The sequence below is a fragment of the Apodemus sylvaticus genome, chromosome 14 (genome assembly GCF_947179515.1).
Source record: "Apodemus sylvaticus chromosome 14, mApoSyl1.1, whole genome shotgun sequence".
NCBI classification, from domain to species: Eukaryota; Metazoa; Chordata; class Mammalia; order Rodentia; family Muridae; genus Apodemus; species Apodemus sylvaticus.
This window is the reverse complement of record NC_067485.1, coordinates 59,632,337-59,655,692: the sequence shown is the minus strand read 5'-3', so window position 1 is coordinate 59,655,692 and position 23,356 is coordinate 59,632,337. Positions and strand designations below refer to the sequence as shown.

The window sequence follows — 23,356 nt, the reverse complement described above, 5'->3', positions numbered from 1 at the left end:
AAGAACTTTGGATGGCATAGAAGCATCTTAAAAAATTCTCAACTTCATTAGCCATTAGGGAAATGCAAACTAAAACAACCCTGAGATTTCACCTTACACCAGTCAGAATGGCTAAGATTAAAAATTCAGGAAACAACAGGTGTTGGCGAGGATGTGGAGAAAGAGGAACACTCCTCCACTGCTGGTGGGGTTGCAAATTGGTACAACCACTCTGGAAATCAGTCTGGCGGTTCCTCAGAAAACTAGGCAAGTCTTTTCCGGAAGATCCTGCTATACCACTCCTGGGCATATACCCAGAGGATTCTCCAGCAGGTAATAAGGATACGTACTCCACTATGTTCATAGCAGCCCTATTTATAATAGCCAGAAGCTGGAAAGAACCCAGGTATCCCTCAACAGAAGAATGGATGCAAAAAATGTGGTATATATACACAATGGAGTACTATTCAGCCATTAGAAACAATGAATTCATGAAATTCTTAGGCAAATGGATGGAGCTGGAGAACATCATACTAAGTGAGGTAACCCAGTCTCAAAAGATCAATCATGGTATGCACTCACTAATAAGTGGATATTAACCTAGAAAATTGGAATACCCAAAGCATAATCCACACATCAAATGAGGTACAAGAAGAATGGAGGAGTGGTCCCTGGTTCTAGAAAGACTCAGTGTAGCAGTATAGGGTAAAACCAGAACAGGAAAGTGGGAAGGGGTGGATGGGAGAACAGGGGGAGGGAAGGGGGCTTATGTGACTTTTGGGGAGTGGGGGGCCAAAAAAGGGGAAATCATTTGAAATGTAAATAAAAAATATTTCGAATAATAAAAAAGCCAAATACAGGTGAAACTGTACCTTTTCTCTCCAGTGTCAGAAACCTTTGAGATGCTTCCGTTAATTGGAAAAACAATCATCTTTGATAACTTTCCTGATCCTTCTGACACATGGGAAATCACTGAAACCATAGGCAAAGGAACTTATGGGAAGGTTTTCAAAGTCCTGAACAAGAAAAATGGCCAGAAAGCGGCAGTCAAAATTTTGGATCCAATCCATGTGAGTCACTTTGAGGGTTTTTTAAAGAGTGTGTTCATTTACTTGTTTGTGTGTGTGTTTGACCATGCATGTTCATGCGTGGAGGTGCATGTGTAGGCAAATGTGTACGTCACATTGGTGCCTACGGGTACATATAAAGGCAGAAGGCAACCACAGTTGTTATTCACAGCCTGCATTTGCATTGTTTTAGGGAACAGAGTTTCTCACAGGCCTGGAACTCCTCACTACTTAGGCTCACCTGGCTGGCCAGGGAGTTGCGTGACTCTGCCAATCCCACACAGCTTTCCTAGCTCTGGGTTTACAAGCATGCACCACCATATTCAGAATTTTTACCGGAGATTAGGAGTAGTGGGGCACGAACTTGGATTTCCTGCTTATAAAGTAAGCATTTTACAATTGAGATATCACCACAGCCCGTAGCTCTTATTTTTCAAATCTCTACCTTATTTTTCTCTGTATTAAACACTTTAAAAGTCTGAAAGTGTCTTATATCACCTCACTCATCACAGCATCATTGTGAAATAAGAAGCAATCAGAAAAATAAGCAGAGGGCAAATTATTTGCTCCTCCTATTATGTGTTTTGCACATGTCACAAAGTACCATAAGCACCTAAACAAATGCATCCGCACATGACTGCAGCTCTCCACAATGAGGCACTTTACTGAATTGAGTTGATTGAATAGCACTTTATTCTTTAAAAAAAAAATTGTCATTGAAACAACCTCTTGGGTCTAGAAGTTCTCCTGAAAATCTGGTTATAGTAACCTGAGTCCCATTTTTTCTTCATACTCCTTTGAGCTTTGAGTAATATTCCTCTTAAGCCAAATTTCAGAAGATTTTAAAAAGTGTTAAATTGCACAATGACCCCAGCTGATACACTGGCATGCATGGGGAAAGCTCACAGGCTCTACCTCTAGATCAAGAGCTTCAGATGATTATTGACCTCTGAGGGAGGGGGAATCAGTCTTTTCCAGGGATGAGGCCCCTGTTCGTTCAGTTGCAAGTGGTCAGTTGTCAATAGACAGAAACAGCACTAAATGTACTCTCTCTCTCTCTCTCTCTCTCTCTCTCTCTCTCTCTCTCTCTCTCTCTCTGTGTGTGTGTGTGTGTGTGTGTGTGTGTGTGTGTGTATGTGTGTGTGTGTGTGTATGTGTGTATGTGTGTGTGTGTGTGTAACTGAAAGAACTCATTAACTTGAGAGGGAATGAGGCACAGGAAGTGGAATTGGAGGTGGGAGATGGAGGGGTAGAAATTTTAGATAGATATAGATAGATATAGAGATAAAGATAGAGATTAGATATAGAGATAGAGATTAGATAGAAATATAGATATGCATAAAACTTGTGTGTATATATATACCAGTACTTATGTATGAATTGTCAAATATTAAAAAATACATATTTAGAAAGTGATATTGTTAGTAAAAGTTTTCTTAGAGAAAAATTTTGAATTTCATTCAAAGAAGGGAATGTTGACATCTGCCTACATGTTCCCATGGTAGCAATGGTGTTGGTTGGTTGGTTTGTCAGGGTGAAGTTTCTCTTTGAAGAGCTGAGCCTCTGTACATCCCTGCTGTTCCCTCAAGTCACCAGCAGGGGTTCCCTACACTGAAGTGTACCCAACAAGAGTTGGCAGTGTGGGATATAAGAGCTTCCTAGAAATAACTAAGTTTCCAATAACACGCAAGTGTACCGAATAAAGTCAGAATCGTATACTCCCCAAGTTCTACTGAGGGGCATGTTTGTTAAGAGACTCCTGCATGCACTGTGGAAGTGTGCCATGGTAGAAATGATAAAGGACAGCTCTGCAGTTCTGAGACTTTGACCTGGCTTGTCTACTAACAAAAGCTACTACAAAGCTACCTGGTTCTTCATTCATCTTAAGGGTGGTGGTTTTTTGATTATTTATTTGTGCTAAAACCATCATAATTGTATCATTCTATGCTACTTTAAGCAGAGGATTAGGGGAAGGAAGTTTTATTTTAAAGTAGGAAATCTGACAGAGCAGAAGGGAAGAAGCGGTGATGAAAATCGCAGGCTCCATTGACTTGCATGTACACAGCCCCTGGCTGGGACTTTTGCCATTCCTATGAAGGGAAGAGACACAGTTGTGCTCTGTCAAAGGAGCAACATTTCTTTTTCCTTCAGTGATTGTCTTAGTCAGGGTTTCTATTCCTGCACAAACATCATGACCAAGAAGCAAGTTGGGGAGGGAAGGGTTTATTGAGCTTACACTTCCACGTTGCAGTTCATCACTAAAGGAAGTCAGGACTGGAACTCAAGCAGGTCAGGAAGCAGGAGCTGATGCAGAGGCCATGGAGGGATGTTTCTTACTGGCTTGCTCAGCCTGCTCCTGGTAGATAACTGTTAACCTTATATTGTGTCACATGGTTTGACACCATTTCAGTGTTTTAAGTAGAAATTGTTTGCCTGTATGATAGATTTTTGATAACTTTCAAATATATGGTGTTTTGAACCAAGGAAACTAATTTTTTAGTCTTATTTTTAAATCAATGTCTTTGTCCTTAAAATCAAATTACTAATACAGTACAGATAAAAATCACGCGGAACAGTTCTCCATTTGCATGCAATGATTGCCTTTTCTTCCTTTTAAAATTTGGTTAAATTAATACAGATTGAGATGCATTGAATTAGTACAAAAATGATATAATAAGAGGTTTCAATTCTGTGTTACAATACGCAGTCCCAACAACTATGACCTTGCTTTAATGAAGTTAGAATAATATTAATATCCTAATATTATTTATTAGGCATAATATGTGTTTTCTCATGGTTGTCTTTTTATGACCTGCTTTGACACAGGATATCGATGAAGAGATTGAAGCAGAGTATAACATCTTGAGAACACTTTCTGACCACCCAAATGTGGTCAGATTCTATGGGATTTACTTTAAGAAGGACAAGATAAATGGAGATAAGCTGTGGCTGGTTCTTGAGGTGAGTACCCAGCATTGCTTGTGTGGTAGGGGTTTGTATTGTGGTCTTGGAATGACTTTGTGTTTATGTCATATCTTCTGCATGCAAAACCTGTATTTAGTGTGTTTCTTGCTGCTGCTGCCCTCAGTATCATATTGAACCAGTTTGGGCATTGACTTCTTAGACACATCAGGATGTTAAAAGTCTACAAAGAGCAACGAAGGATAATAGAAAATGAGTCCATGATAAAAGACTAAAGAAACTAAGGTGGTTTTGTCATACAGAAATAAAAGTTACATCATAATATGTGTTTTTAAACATATTGGGCCAGGTGGTGACAGCATTCACCTTTAATCCCAACACTTCGGATTCGGAGCCAGGCAGATTTCTATGAGGTTGAACCTTGTCTACAAAGTAAGTTCCAGAACAGCAAGGGCTATACAGAGAAACCCTGTCTCAAAAAACAAACAAACAAACAAGTCAACAAACTAGCTAAATAAGTAAATAAATTTAATACATGAGTGAAGTTCTCTGCTGGGGATAATGCTAAATAGGCCTCCTTAAAAAATAGTTGTGTTCTTATTTGATCTTTATTGAAAGCTAATGACTTATAGAACTAAATATCTATTTTTATGGAGAAGAAAGATTGTCCCAGATGATTTTCTGAAAAAATTTCTATGTGCAGCAGTGACGAGCTCCTTAGACTCTCCAGAGGGTGGTTTTTTATATAGGACATTCTGCTCTGAGTCATGTTACTGAGAGTCCACTGACTGCCAGTTCTAGGATTCAATTTTTCATTATTCAAGTAATCATTAATTCAAACAAACACTCTAAGGAATTTTAAATGTTCTTTTTGGCCTGCAGAATGGCTCAGAAAGTGAAGGTGCTTCCACCAAGCCTAATGCCTGCATTTGATAACAAGAACCCACACGGTGGAGGGAAAAAAACAACTCCTGAAAAGGATTCTCTGACCACAGCCTTTATTTGACTATGCAAGAGCATATTCTTTTCAGTGTCCATTACTATCTCAGTATTTGATTGCTTCTTGTGAACATCTATTTGTTTTCTTGGGGTAGCTGGTCTTTGTGCTGCTATCATAAAAAATACCACAGACTAGTGATTTATAAAGAAGAAAAATGGTGAGGCAAAATGGGACACTACCTTCAATTCAAAACTGAAATGAAAAGAGGTCACGTGAACAGCACACAGCAGCAGAAGCAGGCAATCCAATGAGCTGGTAATATAATATCAAAATGTCCACCTACCATACTGGGACCACCTTGTCCTGTATAGTTTTGTGCTCATGATGGTTTATAATGCTGTGCTGAGAAAACTGGCTGAGCTTCTCTAGTCTCAGTGGTTCAATTTAAACATCAGCAAGATTTCCCATTAGCCTTGAGACCCTACATCTAGAGGTCCACCTGTAGCTGGTCTCTGATATTCTGCTGCTGGTTACCTGGGTAGAGCTCATTCCTGGATCCTTGGTCTCTGTCTTAGTTAGGGTTTATTGCTATAAAAAGACACAATGACCAAGGCAACCCTTATAAAGGAAAACATTTAATTGGGACTGTCTTACAGTTTCAGAGGTTCAGTCCATTATCATCATGGCAGGAAACATGGCGGCATGAAAGCAGATGTCTGGCTAAAGGAGTTGAGACTTCTACATCTTAATCCATCGGCAGCAAAAGAGGACTGTCTTCCATAGGCAGCCAGGATCACACTGACCAGACTTAAGACTATATATGAGACTTCAAAGTCCTGCCTCCACAGTGACACACTTCCTCTAACAAGGCTACACCTTCTCCAATAAGTCCGCACCTCCAAATACTGCCCTTTATCGTGGGCCAAGCATATTCAAACCACCACAGCCTCCTCTTTCCAAGTTTACATCCCTACATTCCCTATCATGTAATAATACGAGCATCACTCCTGTCAACCACTCTAATGATGACCTTGATTCCTGCTGCTTGTTTCCAACTTAATAGGAGAGGCACTCTGTCACCCATGTGTGTGAGGTATACCCAGGCAGGCTCCTGGATGCCTTTGTGTGTTGGACGAGAGGGTGTCCAATCTGACGATTGGATGCGCCCAGATGACCCTTTGTTTTCTGACTCTTCCCTTCTGCAGAGGCCTTCCCTCCCTCGTATTGTGTGGAGTTAATCTGTTCTGGCAAGCACGAAATGAACTTCAGTGAGCTCTCCAGTTGGTAGCTTCCTCAGCTTAGCCACATCAGTTCTGACATGGGAGCATGATTCCATATGTAAGAGCTAGAATCTCTGGCCCATCATTATCCCATTTTCTGTTTTATTTATCTCAGACTTTTTTATTCCTTTATTAGCATTTAAATAGATATTCATGAGAAATGGGAAATTAACCTGTCTCTCACCTGCAACCTTTAATTATATTACAAAACTTTCAAAAATATAAAATAATACTTTAAGAAGCTGTTCTGAGGCATATTCTAAAGATATATATTTTGTTATATGACACTTATAAAATTTAAATCACTGCTCCTTAGTATTAGATAATTTATTATTTCAAAGCTGCGCTTTACTTTTCTACTATAAGATAGCTTTATATCTTAAATTACATACTCGACAAAGCTAAACTTTCAGTCATGTAAATTTAATTATCCAAGTAATAGAATGCAAATTGTGAACTTAAATCTTTTTTCTTGGCATTAGTGAAGAATTTAAGAGCCTTTCCTTCAGTTTTGCATTTATATATCTGAGCTGCTATGCTGTGTGAGTCTTGAATGCAGTTTTGAACACACATCAAATAGTTTCCAATATGTGTGTTTAGTTTAGAAAACAGATTGGCAGTGAAATAGAGATTTGGGTTCTCTGGCTGATATAGATCTGAATGGACAAGGAAACAATTTATGCCGTTTTGCCCAGAGCTCAAAATAAGATCAGTTTTTACCTTATAACCTGTCAAACTTCTATTCTGATTATACTGGTATTTGTTAGTATAAAGTCTTGAAACTAGGGTTTATTTGAATTGAACTGAAAACTTTCGAGGATAGTTAAGTGTGAGTATTTTTTGTTTTTGTCTTTTGCTTTTTGTTGTTTATTGTTGGGATTTGTTTTGTTTTATTGAGAAAAGGTAAAATGATTGACTAAAATTGCTTTAGTGGATTAAACTGACAAAACGGAGTGCCATTCTGATTCTGGCATAATAAATTAATAAGGACTTGAGGGGGAGGGGCTCTTGAACATTGTCCATGTGATTCACCATATGGAAATGTTGGACATTTCCCTAAATGACTTGAGAGAAGATAACAATGTCGTCTAATAAACTAGCATGATGACTACTCTTCATTGTCAACCTGACTGGATCAGTATCCCTTGAAAAACACTGCCATAGGTGTCTGGGAGAGTGTCCAGGGACAAGTAATTTAGGAGAGTCCTGCCTTCAAGGTGGCTGGCACTATACAAGTCCTGGGGTCCAAAAGTGAATTAAAAGATCATCCAGGGGAATACCAGCATCTGTGTCTCTCTGCTTCCTGGCTGAAGGTGCAGTGTGATCACCTACTTCAAGGGCTTCCCTGTCACCATGGACCCCTAGGTTGTGAGCCCAAATAAGACCCTCCTCCCTTAAGCTTTTGGTTGGGTATTTTATTACAACAATGAAAAAAGCAAATAGTATACATTTCAAGAATCTGATCTACATGAACTAACAAAGTTGGGGTGGGCATAAAGAAAGTGAGAAGTTGGTAAACTGGATATAATTATTTTAATTTGAATATGTAAATTATACTAATTACACATACTCAGAAGTGGCTAGGAGTACAATTACCTTATTTGTACATGTGAATGGTGCAGGTGCTACTTAGAGGCACATTTTACAAAATTGGCTGTGGCATCAATACTTTGTACTCCCTAAATGACTGCTAATTATACCTCTTATCATAATAAAGCCCCAATAAATTATTTTACATGAATATATCCAAAGACTGGGCAAAGAGGGGTGATGGTACCCAAAGAATCATGCTAATAACACTCTGTTTTTAATGTGAGTCCCTATAAATAAGGTATGTGCTGAGGAGTGCATCTGAGCTGTGAGTGACAGGCTTCAGGACCCATCAGCCTGCCAGGGTGAAGGCCGTGCTGGCTTAGGCAGATGCCCATTGTGGCTTCTAACTCAGGAAAACTCTTTTCATTTAAGTTTTAATCCAGAACTGAGAATATTGGAATAGAAATTCTTCATATCGTACTAGGGCAGTCTATTTTTTTAAATGTGTGTGCGTGTGTGTGTGTGTGTGTGTGTGTGTGTGTGTGTGTGTGTGTAATTATCTTTTCAAGTTGATCATTCTTTCTTTTATTTCCATCCATTCTGTTACCCCACAAATGTCTGAACATCGACAATGCACCTGACTCTTTTCAGGAACCACTTCCATTTGACTGATTTGTATGTTCTAAAGTTTCCCCAGGTTAATGAAAGCAGCCATTGCTTCCTGATTCCACTTAGACAAAAACCACTTCATAAAAAAAGAAGGGATTCAGGATAGGTGGTGGCTCCTGCTTTGTTGTTTGTCTGTGGAACACCTGTGGAGGTTTGTATTGTCACAGTGGAGTCTATTATTTGTAGTGATGCACATATGCAAGCAAGACAGGTTTGTTTTCCCCCTGCATTGTTACACAATGTATTAATCTGTCTATCCTGGTTAGTAAGATGCAGGCACCACTTTTGGCTTTGCATTTCCTTAACCCCCTAATGCTTGCTGTTGAGGTCCATAAGGGAAAAGGGTGGTGTGGGCCTAAGGAAGGGAGAGTTTCTAAATATTCTTATTGTCCAAACCTAGAGAACAAAACAATGGAGCCATATTGACGTAAAATATTTCCATCAATCCTGTGCTGCTGGCTGAGCACAAAAGAGGAGCTGAGATTTTCCTGTAATTCCTGCTCCTTGGCCGAGTGCACAGCCACATCTGAACTACAGAGGAAAATCCAGACTCTGGAGCCATTGGTTCAGTGTGCCTTCAGCCATAATAGAGCCAAAATTCAGAATAGGACATCCTTCTCGTAAAAGAGCCTTTCTGGCCTAACGCGCCTCTGACTCTGTGCTAATTTCTCCCTCTATGGCGCTGCTACAGAACGTGTCCTGGCCTCCATCTCAGTCGTCCCTAATTTGTTCATTTGTCATAGTGACATCGCTTTCTTTCGTGGCCTTCCAAGTATAGAAATTTTTCTCTTTGAAATTATATCCCTTTCAGAAGATCAAAGACAACTGTCAATTACAGGTAGTCTTTGGAAGCACAAAAAGTTCAGTAAATAGTAACACAAAGCCTCACAAACATACATTGTAGGTCACTGAAGAGATCTTCATACATCATGTGTCAGGCATTATTGGTTATTCTGGGTTTTCTTATACTTACATCTAGATGTAATACAAGGTCTGCCATAAGGGGGAAAAACAGGATGATAAAGACAATGCAGTGAATGAGGGTTTTCTATTTGTTCAGTATTAACACATTAATATGTAGCTAAGAGGGACTGCAAAGCCAGAGCAATCTTTCTGCCGTGTTAGGAAGCAGGACAGGAGTGGAAGCTGGCTCCTGCCTTCCCTCTGGTAACCGGGTATTGTTTCTTCTTCTCTGTGGCAGCTCACGATTGCAGTGGAGCTGCACACTGACAGCATGATTCCTTTCATGCTCTCGGGGCTGAAAACCTGTTCCCGACTCTAATTTAAAAGGCTGTTATTTCATGTGTCTGCAGCAGAATAGCGATTACCTGGAGTCATTTCATTTATGGTTTTGCTTAAAGAGCAAGATGGGCGAACATCCTAAGTGTCCTCCTTAATGCTGTTTGTCCTAGAAATGCACAAATAACTAAAATATGTAAGTCCCGCTACCCTTCTTACCTACCATATACATCAGAGCTTGCCAATGTACATTGAAGTATTTCATCTGATAAATTATTTTCCTGTTATAGGCTTTTGGTTATCAAGTGTTCCCCCAAGACTTTCAAAACATCTTAGAATGATAGAAGTGTTTTGTATTTGGATTTAGTGCTCAGAGTTTCCAAAATACATTCCAAATGAATCAGTTGTCAGTGATAACCTTAAACCATCAGTTTCATACTAGAAAGCTCACATGACACGTCACACAGTATGTGAGCACACAAGAGGGAATGCCTCTTAGGTGGTGTCTGCTTTCATAGTTGCTTATCTTGTTCTTGGCATCTAGAATTTAATATATAAATAAATTTTACTGAAACACGTCACACTTTAAGCAGACCCTGTCTATACCATAGGAAAAGCTGACCTGTTACTGTGCAGAGATGAACATTCGTGTGGAGATCTTTATAGAATTTGTATCTAGTCAGTTGTTTGTTTCCTGAATTCACCTCCTCCTTTGTTCTGGCCAGAGAGGTAGGCTCTTGGAATGGGACAAAAATGAACTTACATTAGAGGTAATTATTGTAGTGGCAGAGAAATGATTTAAAGCTAAAATAGCTATTGTTGCTAGTGATAGTGATATGAAGTGTATAAATAGGCATATTAACAGAGAATAAAGGAGAAGGCCTTTGACAAGGAGAGACAAAGGAGGCTTGCCATCTTAACTTGCTGACAGAAAAAGAGATATGGTTGCAGGAACTTTCTTCTCTGTAGTATCCTCCAGACTTCCTGATTATAAAGTGTGGACTGGTTGTACCAATGAAGGAGAAAATTCAGGAATGAAATTTGGAAGCTAGCTAATGTTGAGATCAAAGCAATTCCACCTAACTAAAAAGACCGGAATGGTGCCCATGGTTAGAAGAAAAAGAAGAGGCCATGCAGTAAACTTCCTCTCAAAGGGGAAAAGCATGTATGTAAATAAATACATGTTGGGAAGATTTTGGACTAGAACAGAGTGTGCAGGTGTTGGGCAGAGAACAAAGGAGAGGAGGGATTAATTGCTGCAGTGTGCACAGAATGATCTTGCTGCATAGAGCTGTGGCTATCCTTGAAACATTTCCTAGGGACCCAGAAAGGTTGCAAGTTAGAGGGAAGGTTAAGCTAGCCTTATGAGAGCAGTTTCCTGGAAGGCTTGAATTAATCCCTCCAGAATTAAAATCAGTGTTCATTCATGTAAGACAGCAAAACCCATAAATTCAATAACATAACATTAACAATAGCCAGTTCCAGTATTGTTTTATATATATAAATACATTTTTACAATATATATACATATACACATACACATATACACATATACACACATACACATACACATATACACATGCACATACACATACACATATATATATATATGAACAATGTGAATCAGTCAGAAAAAAATGTGATCAATAGAAAGAGGCTTTGGAATTAGCAAACTTCCTCAAGACTTCCTGATTATAAAGTGTGGACTGGTTGTACCAATGAAGGAGAAAATTCAGAAATGAAATTTGGAAGCTAGCTAATGCTGAGATTAAAGTATTAGAACTTCTGTACTGTTAGCAATATAGTTAGAAAGTAGTTAGAACTTCAGTAGTGTTAGAAATATTTCTTTCAAAAAAGAAACATTAACAACATTGAAATAAATGCAAACTGTAAAGCACTAAGTGAAACTTTTAGAACTGAAACTTCAGTGACGAGGAAAAGAAAATAAACCATAACTATTGAGGTTCACTTTAAGTATGTGGGAGAAAAAAATGAGTGTGCCTGAATACAGGAACATCACAGTTGTCCACACTGAGATTTATCATAGCCAAAATGCTAAAAGCTGATACCGAAGAGAATCACAAGCAGAACAGAAAAGGATGCATTACACACAGGAGACTGACATTTCCTAGGGCACCTTGGAATGACATCTGTCACTGGAGTGACATTCTCAGTGAAAAATGATATCATCTTAGAATTCAAGGCTCAGCTAAATTATTTGTAAATTATGGCTAAAATAAAAACAAGCATTATGGTGGTCTGAATGGAAATCAGCCCTGTAGACCCACAGGGACTAGTGCTATTAGAAGGTGTGACCTTGTTGGGGTAGGTGTGATCTTGGAGGAAGTGTGTCACTAGGGGTGGTCTTGGAGGTTTCTGATGCTCAAGCCAGGCTCAGTCTCAGTCTCTCTCTCTCTCTCTCTCTCTCTCTCTCTCTCTCTCTCTCTCTCTCTCTCTCTTCTTGTGGCCTGCTGGTCCTGATGTAGAACTCTCAGCTACCTCTCCAGAACTCTGTCTGCCTACAGGTCACCATCTGTCCTGACATGCTCATAATGGACTAAACCTCTGAACTCCAAGCCAGCTCCAATTAAGAGACTATGAGTTTGAAAGAGCATGAACAGGCAGAGGTCCATGGGAGGAAGGAAAGGGAAGAAGAAAATATTGTAATTAAAATCAAAAGTTTGAGCTCTGTTTTAATATTCTCTACTTGGCAATAGCATCAAACCTTTCTTCCTTTAACAATGGTTTCCCTTAGAATTTGAACACATTTTTCATTCCTGCCTCTGTCTGCCCGGCACATCGTCAATGTCCTTTCACATACAGTTCCTGTTGCCTATTTTTTTCATGTCTATATAATGGTATTTTCTTCTTCCTTTGTTTCATAGTGTGACTGAAAACTGGACGTTCTAGGTCATCCTTTTGTAGAAATTCTAAATGCCAGTCCTCTCAGAGGACTTATTGTTTGGACTTGTTTAGTAAATACAAGCTAAGAATTTTATAAAATGGATTTCCCCTTATGTTCCTCTAAAGTGGCTTTGCTTTGGCATGATCAGTCATCTAACAATGTCAGTGCTTTCTAACAGGGATGTCTTTCTACCTTCTAGGATTGCAGAGCGTGCACATGTATGTCTTGGTGCATGCATGTAGGTGTGTGGATCTGTGGGAGCCAGAGACATCAGGTGTTGGGAACCATTAGGCTCTGTCTGTCATTTTTGTTGAAACATGGTCTCTCATGAGTCAAGAAGATCTCTACACCTAGGCGAAGGTCAGAAAGCCCCTGGGATCTTACTGGAACCACCTCCCCAATTTTTGGATTACATCCATGTGTAACCTCGGCTCCCTATGCATTAGTTCTGGGAAGCAGACTCAGGTCCCTGTACTTATAAAGCAGGCACATTACCAACTGAACTACCTCTCAAGCCCTAGCTTGATCTTTCTTTGATTTTTCTCTTAAGCCAGTCTGCTTCTGTATGACACCAAGCTATTGAACTCCACCTCCTGTCTGCTGATTTCTCTACAGATTTTAGGAATGTCCTGGGGCAAAGAATTGCTTCACAGTCTGATCAGCTAAATGCAGTCCCACTTTCTGTGAGTAGTCTTTGAGAACCCCAAAAGAGCTCTTAGCTGTTGCTTTGTTCCTGCCTCCTATGCTACATTGTGCTACACGGTCTATTGGTCTATCGTTAGCTCTTACAGAGCTGCAGGCCATCTTGCAGTCACCAGAATTCCCACTGTTTTCAAACATTCTCTTAGATTTGAGCATCTCTCTCTCACACAGATAATATCAGGTACATCGGGGAGGACTTTGCAGCCCTCTGCTCTGATGGTTGCCTGCTGGCAAAATCTCTGGTCCACCATTTCAGAGCTGCCAATGGGACCAGGGTTCCACATCACGTGTTCTTGCTTCTTGAGCAGAACTCTGGACTAAAGAAAAATCTCTATTCTCACCTTGTCTCTTCCGGCCTTGTACAGTATACCTGATGAGCAAGCCTCAAAGAGAGTGATTGTTGTCAGCCTGCTCACCAGAATTAGGGCCTCCATCCTGTGAATGGGGACCAGGCAGAGGAAAGAAACACCCCGCCCTTAACTGGGATGTAGATTCTACAACACAGGCTTGAGAGTACATGAGAAATGCATTGGTATGCATGCAGCTATGTCCCTGTTACTTTAAGTAATTCTCTGGGTGTTTTTTTTTTTTTTAAATTGATGTTTAGCTTACTAGATAACTGCATCTGTGAATTTTTTTTGAAACAAGAATCTTTTGAAATATTTTAAAGAGAATTGGATTTACTGACTTCTATTTTGGAGGCCAGCCTTACACTGACAAAGGAAGTTTACAAAGACGTTACAAAGAACAATTTTGACACTCTGCATGCACATGCATTATCTGATGGGGATTTGTTCTGAAATACTAGTTTATTGAACTCTTAAAATAAGTTTGCTGAAACAAAAGTTCTCAGGCCATAACTGAACTTAATAAAAAAAAAAACTGGGGGCTGGAGAGATGGCTCAGCGGTTAAGAGCACTGACTGTTCTTCCAAAGGTCCTGAGTTCAAAACCCAGCAACCACATGGTGGCTCACAACCATCCGTAATGAGATCTGAGGCCCTCTTCTGGTGTGTCTGAAGACAGCTACAGTGTACTTACATACAATAATAAATAAATTAAAAAAAAAAAAAACTGGGTGTGGAGTGGGAGTCAGGAACTATGAAACTGGGTGTTGAAATCCAATGCCCATGCTTAACATGTTCTCAGTTAGTGAGAATAATAAAAATCTCACCTAATAAAATGAACCTGCCTGCCTTAAATATAAGTGAGCGCTTTACAGAAACATTTATAAAAAATGTTTAACACTTTTAGGCTTTGGGGAAAGTTAAGCTAAAAGCATAAAGAAATACTATTTGATATAATAATTCAGATAGCTGAACTTACAAAGGCTGATGATGCCGGAACCAGATGAGGTTTTGGAGCAAACTGAACTCCTGCCCATTGCTCGTGGCAGTGTAAAATGATGCGGTCACCACAAACGTGTACGGTGAGCTCTCGCCTCATTCCCCGCATGCACTGATGTAGATGCACGTCTAAAGAAAGACTCGAGCATGAGTGTTGGCAGTGCCTAGCTAAAATAAACAGGACAAAACTGGACTAAGCACTGGAAAACAAGGGCGCTTCTGCGGCTCAGTGCAGAACATGGTCTATTTCAGCAGATGACCTCGGAAGATACTGAGAACACGGCAAAGAAAAGGTAGGAAAAGCAAGAATTCCTAACTGCAGATATTATCAACAATACTGTCTTTAAAATCTCACTCTCTGTCTCAATAGGGACGGAATACATCCAGAGGGTCTGTAAAAGCTGCCTTTGGGAAGTGCTACCATGTCACTTACAGAATGACTTCACTTGTCCTGGCCGTTGTGGCTCACGTCAATGTGTGTAAGGATTGAAAATGTTCTCATTTTGTGGAGCTCTGATTTAGGAAAATTATCCCTCAATTTTGTTTGATTAAAGAGCTTCCAAGATCTATTTCCAGATTATGTTGCAAATCTATACACTTTGAGCGGTGGGAGCTATAAGCTCCTATCATGAATCCCTCTTCCAATCTATCTTGGAGATGTATAATTGCTTAGGATAAATATGGCCCCATTCACTCTTCTGTGTGCCATTCATTTTATTTTGATGATCTATCATCTCGCTAAAAAATATCTGCAGTTCATTTTATGTAGTTCCATTCTTTTGTTCATTAAGAATTGTCAGGTTTCAAAGCAGAGACAGTTCATTTCATTAGGAGAATATTTGAATCAGGGAAGAATCAGATTATGGGCCATGACCTTTATGTTTGGAGACTCTTTACGAGAGTGAACCATGAAGTCATCAGTTAAAACATTAATTTTTATTCCCACAGTAATTTCCATATTCTTATACATCTTTCCATTTGTTTTCCATTTTAACATAACTCTCTACAGTTCATTCAGAAATAAAGTCTTGCATTCCTGAATTAAACCACCATTGTCTAAAGCTGCTTGGGAAATGGATTTCTTGGATAGAAAAAGTACCATTGACGTTAGACACATCTGGATGGAAGAAATTATGGAGAGCTTGTATTCCCCCTAATCAAGATCTAGGTAGAAGTTTCCCTGTGGTTTCACAATGGTGGCATGACCACAGTGAGCCAGGGCACCAATGGCAGAGCATGCTGAGATGTCCTGGGTAGGGGCTGTGTGCACTGCAGCCTCTTGTCCTCTGACACCAACCAGTTTGCTCTGTAATAGTCAGCATCTACTTCAGAAGGAAGCTTTGATGAGGGCTGAGATAAATAAATCTGTGAGTAGCATTAAATCGTTAGTTGTCAGTGTACTTTGTTTAGCAGAATAATAGCAGGTCCTCCCCTAAGGCTTAAGGCCCGTCTAGCCACAGGCTCTGGGCCCTGCTTACAACACCAGACATGGGCCCTGTCTTGTGGAGGGGGCCTTAATGCAAAGGCAGGCCTTTCCCACTTCTCTCTCTTCACCATTTCACTGTGTCCAGATTAAGGTCTATTGCCAGGACATCCTGGAGGAACTTACTGTATATGGTGCAAGTGGACAGATTCTGCACGATTTTAATGTTGCCCTCTCTGCAGTTTTCATTATGATTGGTTGTTTGATTGGCCGATTGACTGAATTTTATATTCAAACCTCTATTTTTTAAATAGGGAATATTTTCATACCATATTATAATATAGTATGAAATATAAATAAAATTAAAAGCTGAAGGAAACAAAATTCCTATATTTTCAACTTACTATTATCTCAAAATACAATTTAGCAATCTGACTTTTATAATTCTATCCTTATCAGATAATGATTTTGATATTTTTAAACTTTTTCTGGAAAAAGCAAGTGACTATGCCTCTTGAACATAGTTTTAACTAATGTGACTCCCCAAACTGTATTTTATTGTTTGTAAGAGACACTACATCCTAGAAATTAGATGATAAATAATTATAAATCTTGTATAAAACATTGCTCTCTTAGTTTCTTAGGTAACCCACACTTTCTTTTATGGGATTTAAAAGACAAAATTCAAACAGGAAAAATGTAAATTTGAAGGATAAAGATTGCTTCTTCACTTTAAATTTCTGTATTCATATTTTCAGGCAGTTTTATGCTTTGGGTAAGAATGTAACTTATTACCTTTCTTGCAACAAAATGTAATACTGAAGTAGCTTCAGGAGGGAATGGTCATTTTGGGCTCACAGTTTGAGGGGACAGAGACGGGAGAGCATGGTGACTGGGGAGTGAGGTGGTCGCTCATGTTGTGTCCACAGTCAGGAAGCAAAGTGAACTGGTGCCAGCTTCAGTCTGGGATCATAGTCTACAGAAAGGATGATGGCAGCCACACTGAGGGCAGCCTCCCCTCAGTTAAACCTTTCTGGAAACGCCCTCATAGACACGCCTACATGTTTGTTTTCTATGTGGTTTTTTATCTATTCAGGTTGGTAATAAAGTTTAGGCCGTGATGGGTGTTTGTGGTTAATAATTTCAATATGTAAAAGACTGTGACTGTAGTCTCTTGTCTATTATTTTATTGTCTGGTAAGATTTGTAATTTTTTTATGTTGTCCCATTAAGTCTTAAAGTAGAAGATAATGAAATATTCGAGGGCTCATTGGAGACTTCATGGAATTCTTCCATAAATAGCAGTCATGTCTTTCTTCTCATATTCTCATGTGGCTCAGCTGATCTTTCTAAACAGAGCAATTCACTTTTCAGCATTGCTTACAACCACATTGTGTCTGTCATGGTGGGGATCTGGATCTTGCTCTGCAAGCTTGCTTAGAGGCTCCTGAACAGCCGAAGACAGTGTCCAGTGACCAATGTAAAGAACATTTTTGTATATTTACCACTAGAAATTCTCCTATTTTAGTTCAAACATATACACTTGTTTTTAAAAGTTTAGGGAGCTTAAGTAGAATCATAGGTAAATGATATAATTTTCATCTTGTGAGGGTCACAAAATATTATCAGTGTGAAGAAAAGCCTAATCATTCCAATAATGAGAAAGATGGACGCATAAATAAAAATTTTATAAAACTAACCTGCACCCTCCAAAGTACAGTATTGAACTTCATGAAACACAGTAAGCACAATAAAAATGTTAGAAATAACCTGGAGGGAATCACTCTCTCCCTGTGATGGAGGATTTCACCAGTGCGGCCAGCCTTTCTGGGCTGTGTAGGTATTCCCATATGCATCTCTTATCCACATACAATTCACAATATTTGATGTTATTCCTCTAATTAGGCTGTTGTCATTTATTTTAATCCCGGCACTGCTGGCATTTTGCCCTGAATGATTCTGCACTGTGGAGGGCTGTTCTCTGAGCTTTCGGATGGTTGGCATCATCTTTTAATGTTAGATGCCAGTAGCAATTCCCCAGCCATGTAAGTATCTCTAAGCATTGTGAGGTATCCCTGAGAGTGACTTTGAGAACCACAGATGTCCTTGTCATCTTTGATCTACTTGAAGACCTGTCTCCATTCTTTGTACATGCTAATCGGTCAATAAATATTTGCAGAATATGAAGAAATGAATTGTGATTCTTCATAAACACATTTATCTTTAATTACTAATATGATAAATTCATATTTGAATTCATAGTGCCAAGAATATTTGCTGGTCAGCTCCTTACTTCACATTGAATATAAATTTCAACTCTGAAAGTCTGTTGACAGCGCTTTCTGGGGAAGACTGTAATTTTCTTCCATTGCTCATGCTTCAGTAAATAATTGTCCACTCATGCAAACAATTCTAACTACACATAGTAGGACGTACACAGAATGAAGACAGGAAAAGCAGGTGGGTGACTTTTTGGGAAGAAGGGTTTCAACAAGAGAAGGATGAGGAAGGGTCACAGGACTGAAAATGACTGAAACTCATTATATCCAAGCTTAACACCATGAAAGAATAACAATGAGCCAGTTGCAAAAAATTCAACCAAGAGTAAATTGTTTCTGTGCACACAGCGGAAAGTGGTTTAATTTTTACTGAACTCCAGGTTAGGTTTGTATGGTCCTTCACTATGTTAGTGCTAGTTGCTGGGCTTTTGCTTACCTTCTTGTTTAATGAACAAATGTGAGATTTCAAGTGCTTTGGAATTTACAGAGAGATTGAACTGAACATACAGATCATAATGATAAAGCCCTTTACTCAGATGGCTTCTGTCTTGACATTTTATATTTAAGGGGTGTGTTTGTTGTCATTCACAAGCCAATAATGATACATTACTTAATACCCCCAAACTAATAGCAATTCAAGGTATTCTTCATTTAGTAAGCAAAAAGTGGTCTTCTATCCAGTGGTATTTACCAGACAGAAAGAGGAGGTAGAAGAAGAGGAGGAGGAGGGGGAGAAGGAGGAGGAGGATGAGGAGGGAGGAGGAGGAGGAGGAGGGCCAACATTCAAATAATATTAAAGAAACAGTGGATGGACCTGACATTTACTGAATATGGTGAATCAAAGAAACCAGAATTTAGACTTCTTCACAAACATAGTGGTATCAACCTAAACAAAACAATTAGCCAGAGATTTTCTCCAAATACTGATATTTCAGAACAATGGCGCCCACAACAGGAATGCAATAACCAGAGTAAATACAGAAATATTCAAAAATGTTGAGACAAGGAGGCAGCTTTTAAAGATAAACAGATTTACATTAGCAGGGGGCATGGGTCTGAGGCTGAGCATGCAGCTCTAGGCAGGTGTGCTTGAGAAGCTACTTTGTACAATGGTGGCCTCCAAGTTTGTGGTCCTGGAAGTTCTTGATCATAGGTATGCTCCAACAGTACTGCACAAGAGTCTTTCTTCTTTGCTTTTGGTATGGCTGATATAAGTGACATCACTTTAATTGGGAAACGTTCATTTTTTTTCACAAAAGTCAGCTGCATAGTGTGCAACCAGAGATAACTACACATTACAAAAAAGAGGAAGAAGAGGAAGCAAAGGAAGAGGAAGAGGAGGAAATGGAAAGGAAGGGAGAAGGAAGGAAAGAATGAAAGAAGGAAGGAGCAAAAAATGAGTCTGTACCATTGCTTTTCAGAATCTTGCTAACTGCTAACGAGCTCTAGCACCTCGGTCTTTTAAAGGACTAGCCTGCATTTTAAAGGACTCCATTTCTTTTCACTTATTGCAAAATAATTTTGTAATACAATCTGCTAACCTATAGAGGAGGCAGCCTGACCCTCTATGGTGTCCACATATTTCATCATGTTCTTCTTCCTGATATAAAAGAAAAGATATCACTTAAAATGCCAGGCTGTGCATAGTGCCATATTAGCTGGAAGTTTACTTGAATGAAGAAAGCAAGCAATTGTGAATATGCTTCCATTTCTTCATCTTCAATATGGAGATAGTGATACTTACTTCCAATAATGTGAGGTTTATGGATAATCCATGCCAGTGTGTTAAGAATGTGTCCCATACCCAGTAAGTGCTGGGTGCATCTTGTCTGGTACTATCTAATCCAGACATGTTCAGCATCCTAGTAAACTAAACCATATTAGAAAAGATGTTGGAAAAGAAAATTTATTTAATATTTCCAATTAGAATGATAAAGATTACTTTCACTCCTCTTCCCAGCCTGTAGATGAGTTTGAGGGTCAGAACGGTGGCAGTGTAAGGTCCCAGGCAGTGATGCTGTGATACAAAGGCAGGTGAGGAAGGAGGGCCAGTAGAACAAATCCGGGACAAGGGAGACCACAGATAAGAGCCCTAGCTAACAGCAATGCTGAAGGCAGGGACAATAGATAGTATGTGGCATCAGGGGATCAAGGACTTGCAGAATCCAAGCATCCTTGTGATGTTGTCTTGGTCCAAGACCATTCAACCAGTGACCTCTCTTTTCATATCCACTGCTGTTGGTCTCTACTGCAGATGGGGTGCCTCCTTTGAAAATTTTTAGTGGGGCTCAACATTACCTAATTTTGCAAAGCCCAAATAAGAACATTTTCTCCACCATATTCTTTCTTGTCTTACTCAGATTCTTCCTGCTTTGTGTACAGAAAAGGAGGATGCTGAAGAGCAGAGACAGCATAATATTCCAAACTGCTTCCTAGCGTGTTATCTCTCATCTTTACTTCAGTGTACTTACCAATTTTGCCTAAAAGAGGGTTTATTTCTTTTTTAAAATTAGTGCACATTTCCCTAATTTCTTTCACAGCCTGCTTGTCCTTTGAGTATAGGAAGGCTACTGATTTGCTTGAGTAGATTTTATAACCAGACACTTTGCTGAAGTTGTTTATCAGCTGTAGGAGTTCTCTGGTGAAATTCCTAGGCAAATGGTTGGAACTGGAAAATATCATCCTAAGTGAGGTAACCCAATCACGAAAGAACACACATGGAATGCAGTCACTGATAAGTGGATATTAGCCCAGAAGTTCTGAATACCCAAGACACAGTTAATATATCAAATGATTCCCAAGAAGAAGGAAGGAGAGGGCCCTGGTCCTAGAAAGGCTTGATGCAACAATGTAGGGGATTACCAGTACAGAGAAGTAGGAGGGTTTGATCAGGGAATGGGCAGAGGGAAGAGGGCTTATGGGAGTTATGGGGAGGGGAGAACCAGGAAAGGGGAAATCATTTGGAATGTAAACAAAGAACGTAGAAAACAACAACAAAAAAGTTAGTGCACATTTAAAGCAATGTATATCCATCGACACCCTTTAACTATCCCTTTAACTGGACTATCAGAAGCCAGAATAGCTTTATATCCTAAATAGAGGAATAAATATGTAGAATCCCAATTCTTATCCTTAAATTTAAGAAGATTCTCCTCTACAGATTAATTTAGATGAAAACTGTGTTCTAGTTATCAGTCCTTTGTAAGCACAAATCTCTGCTCACTTCATTTGTGAGACTGTGCTGATAAGATGAGTCATTTAGACCACTTACAACAGGATACTAGAATAGGTTTTGGAAATTTTAAGGAAAGCTTTTAGAGTAAGAACTCTAAAACATCAAATATTTGTTTTTAAAGAAAAATATTTATGATTTTTATTAAAATATTTACATGATATGAATAATTTAGAAAACAAGCAAAACATAATAATAAAAGAATGTATCATCTGTCCTATTATGTCTTAAGAAAATATCATTTTAAAATTTAGGAAAGTTTCCTAATTTTTTGAAAATACGTTTGTTCCTTTTCTCATTGATAATATCCTAACATATATAAAATATAACCCAAAGAGTAGGTCCATCAGTTGTTCAGAAGCTGAAACAGAAACTCTCAATTTATTTCAGGCAGAACTGGAACAGTGATGATAGTGAAGAGTTGAAAAAACTGGAGAAAATTCTTTAAAGATTGCTATTTAGTATAACAAGCATCCATTCTTTTTATTCTTTTTATTTTAAACGATTTCTTTTTTATTTTGATCTTATGATATAATTCCATCATTTCCCTCTTTTCTCTCCTCTCTCTGAGTCTTCCCATCCATTTTCCTTGCTCTCAACTATGAATACTTAGAAGAAAGAAATAGTCTTCTCCAAGGAATAGCACACCAGTTGATTATCCAGTACCAATGGTCAGCCCTGAGAACATATGTACAAATAACATTTTACACACTGAGCAGGTGTGTGTATGTGTGTGTGTGTGTGCTTGTTTGTGTGTTTATATATTTAGAATATATAAATATATAAACTTACATATGTAAAAATCCTTTCTTTTTAAGAGTAAATAAGTGTGCATGTATGTTTTTCACGCTATTTATATGAAGATATGAGTGAAATATTGTTTTGTGGTAGCAATGGCTAAACTTGAAGACAAGAAATCACCTGGAGCTAACCCATCCTGTCTGTCCTTAGAGACCTCCTTTCTGAGTTAGGTGGACCCTCACCCAACTCAGCCGTTGTGGTTTGGCAGTAATCTTATAAGCTGACAAACTGGACTCAAAACAACCTGTTCAGTGCATTCATTACTTCTCATAAAATTTTTAAAGCTTTATTCAAAAATATATTTCTGACGTACTCCGAAAAGTTTCCCATAGTTTTTATAATTCTGCTGTTAGTTGTGGATAGCCGCATTTGTAATTTACTGTTTAAGAAAGATCAACAGAATAAATTTACATCAAAATATATTGTATTCTGAAATATCATTAATTCTTACAGTGAAGTAAAATCTGTAACTGGGGTAGATTTGTAATAGTATTAGTGAAAAATATGTGGTAGGATGATGTCCAGCAACCCAAGTTAAGAGAGGACACCTTTTTCCGTCGTCTTTCTTCTCAGTCAGCTGTGACCTTTTAGAAGATAGCACTTCTACATTAGCAAATGTCTACAGTTCCATGAAGTGAGCTATCCCAGTTTCTTGCTTGTTTTAATGTCCATCTGACATGCTCATTTCCAGCTGTGCAATGGAGGATCCGTGACTGATCTTGTGAAAGGATTTCTGAAGAGGGGAGAAAGAATGAGCGAGCCAATAATTGCATATATTTTACATGAAGCACTAATGGTAAGGCCATTTGAACCCTTGCTGCAGTAATTACCAAGTATTTCTATCTAAATAAAAATGAGGATCCTATTTTTAGAAAAATATAACTACACTAGTATTGACTAGTAAAGGTCATATTTGGGTTCTTTTATAGAAGGCAGCTTTGTCTATGTCAATGAGATTCTAATTTCTGCTCTTAAGTATTTTTTTTAACTTTTATAGATAAAGATAGAAAATAAATGTTTCTAATAGTTATGTTTTTATTT

The 23,356-nt window shown here is 38.7% G+C and overlaps 1 protein-coding gene across 1 annotated transcript in view; it reads left to right on the top strand.

Moving 5' to 3' along the window:
- The first annotated feature begins 869 nt into the window (after positions 1–869).
- Myo3a (myosin IIIA) overlaps positions 870–23,356 on the top strand; it is a 189,989-nt gene continuing 167,502 nt past the window's right edge. The window contains exons 1-3 of the mRNA XM_052156948.1: positions 870–1,049; positions 3,873–4,007; positions 23,007–23,111. Coding sequence (XP_052012908.1) covers positions 882–1,049; positions 3,873–4,007; positions 23,007–23,111 — 408 coding nt within the window. The 5' untranslated portion in view covers positions 870–881. The remainder of the gene's footprint in view (positions 1,050–3,872; positions 4,008–23,006; positions 23,112–23,356) is intronic.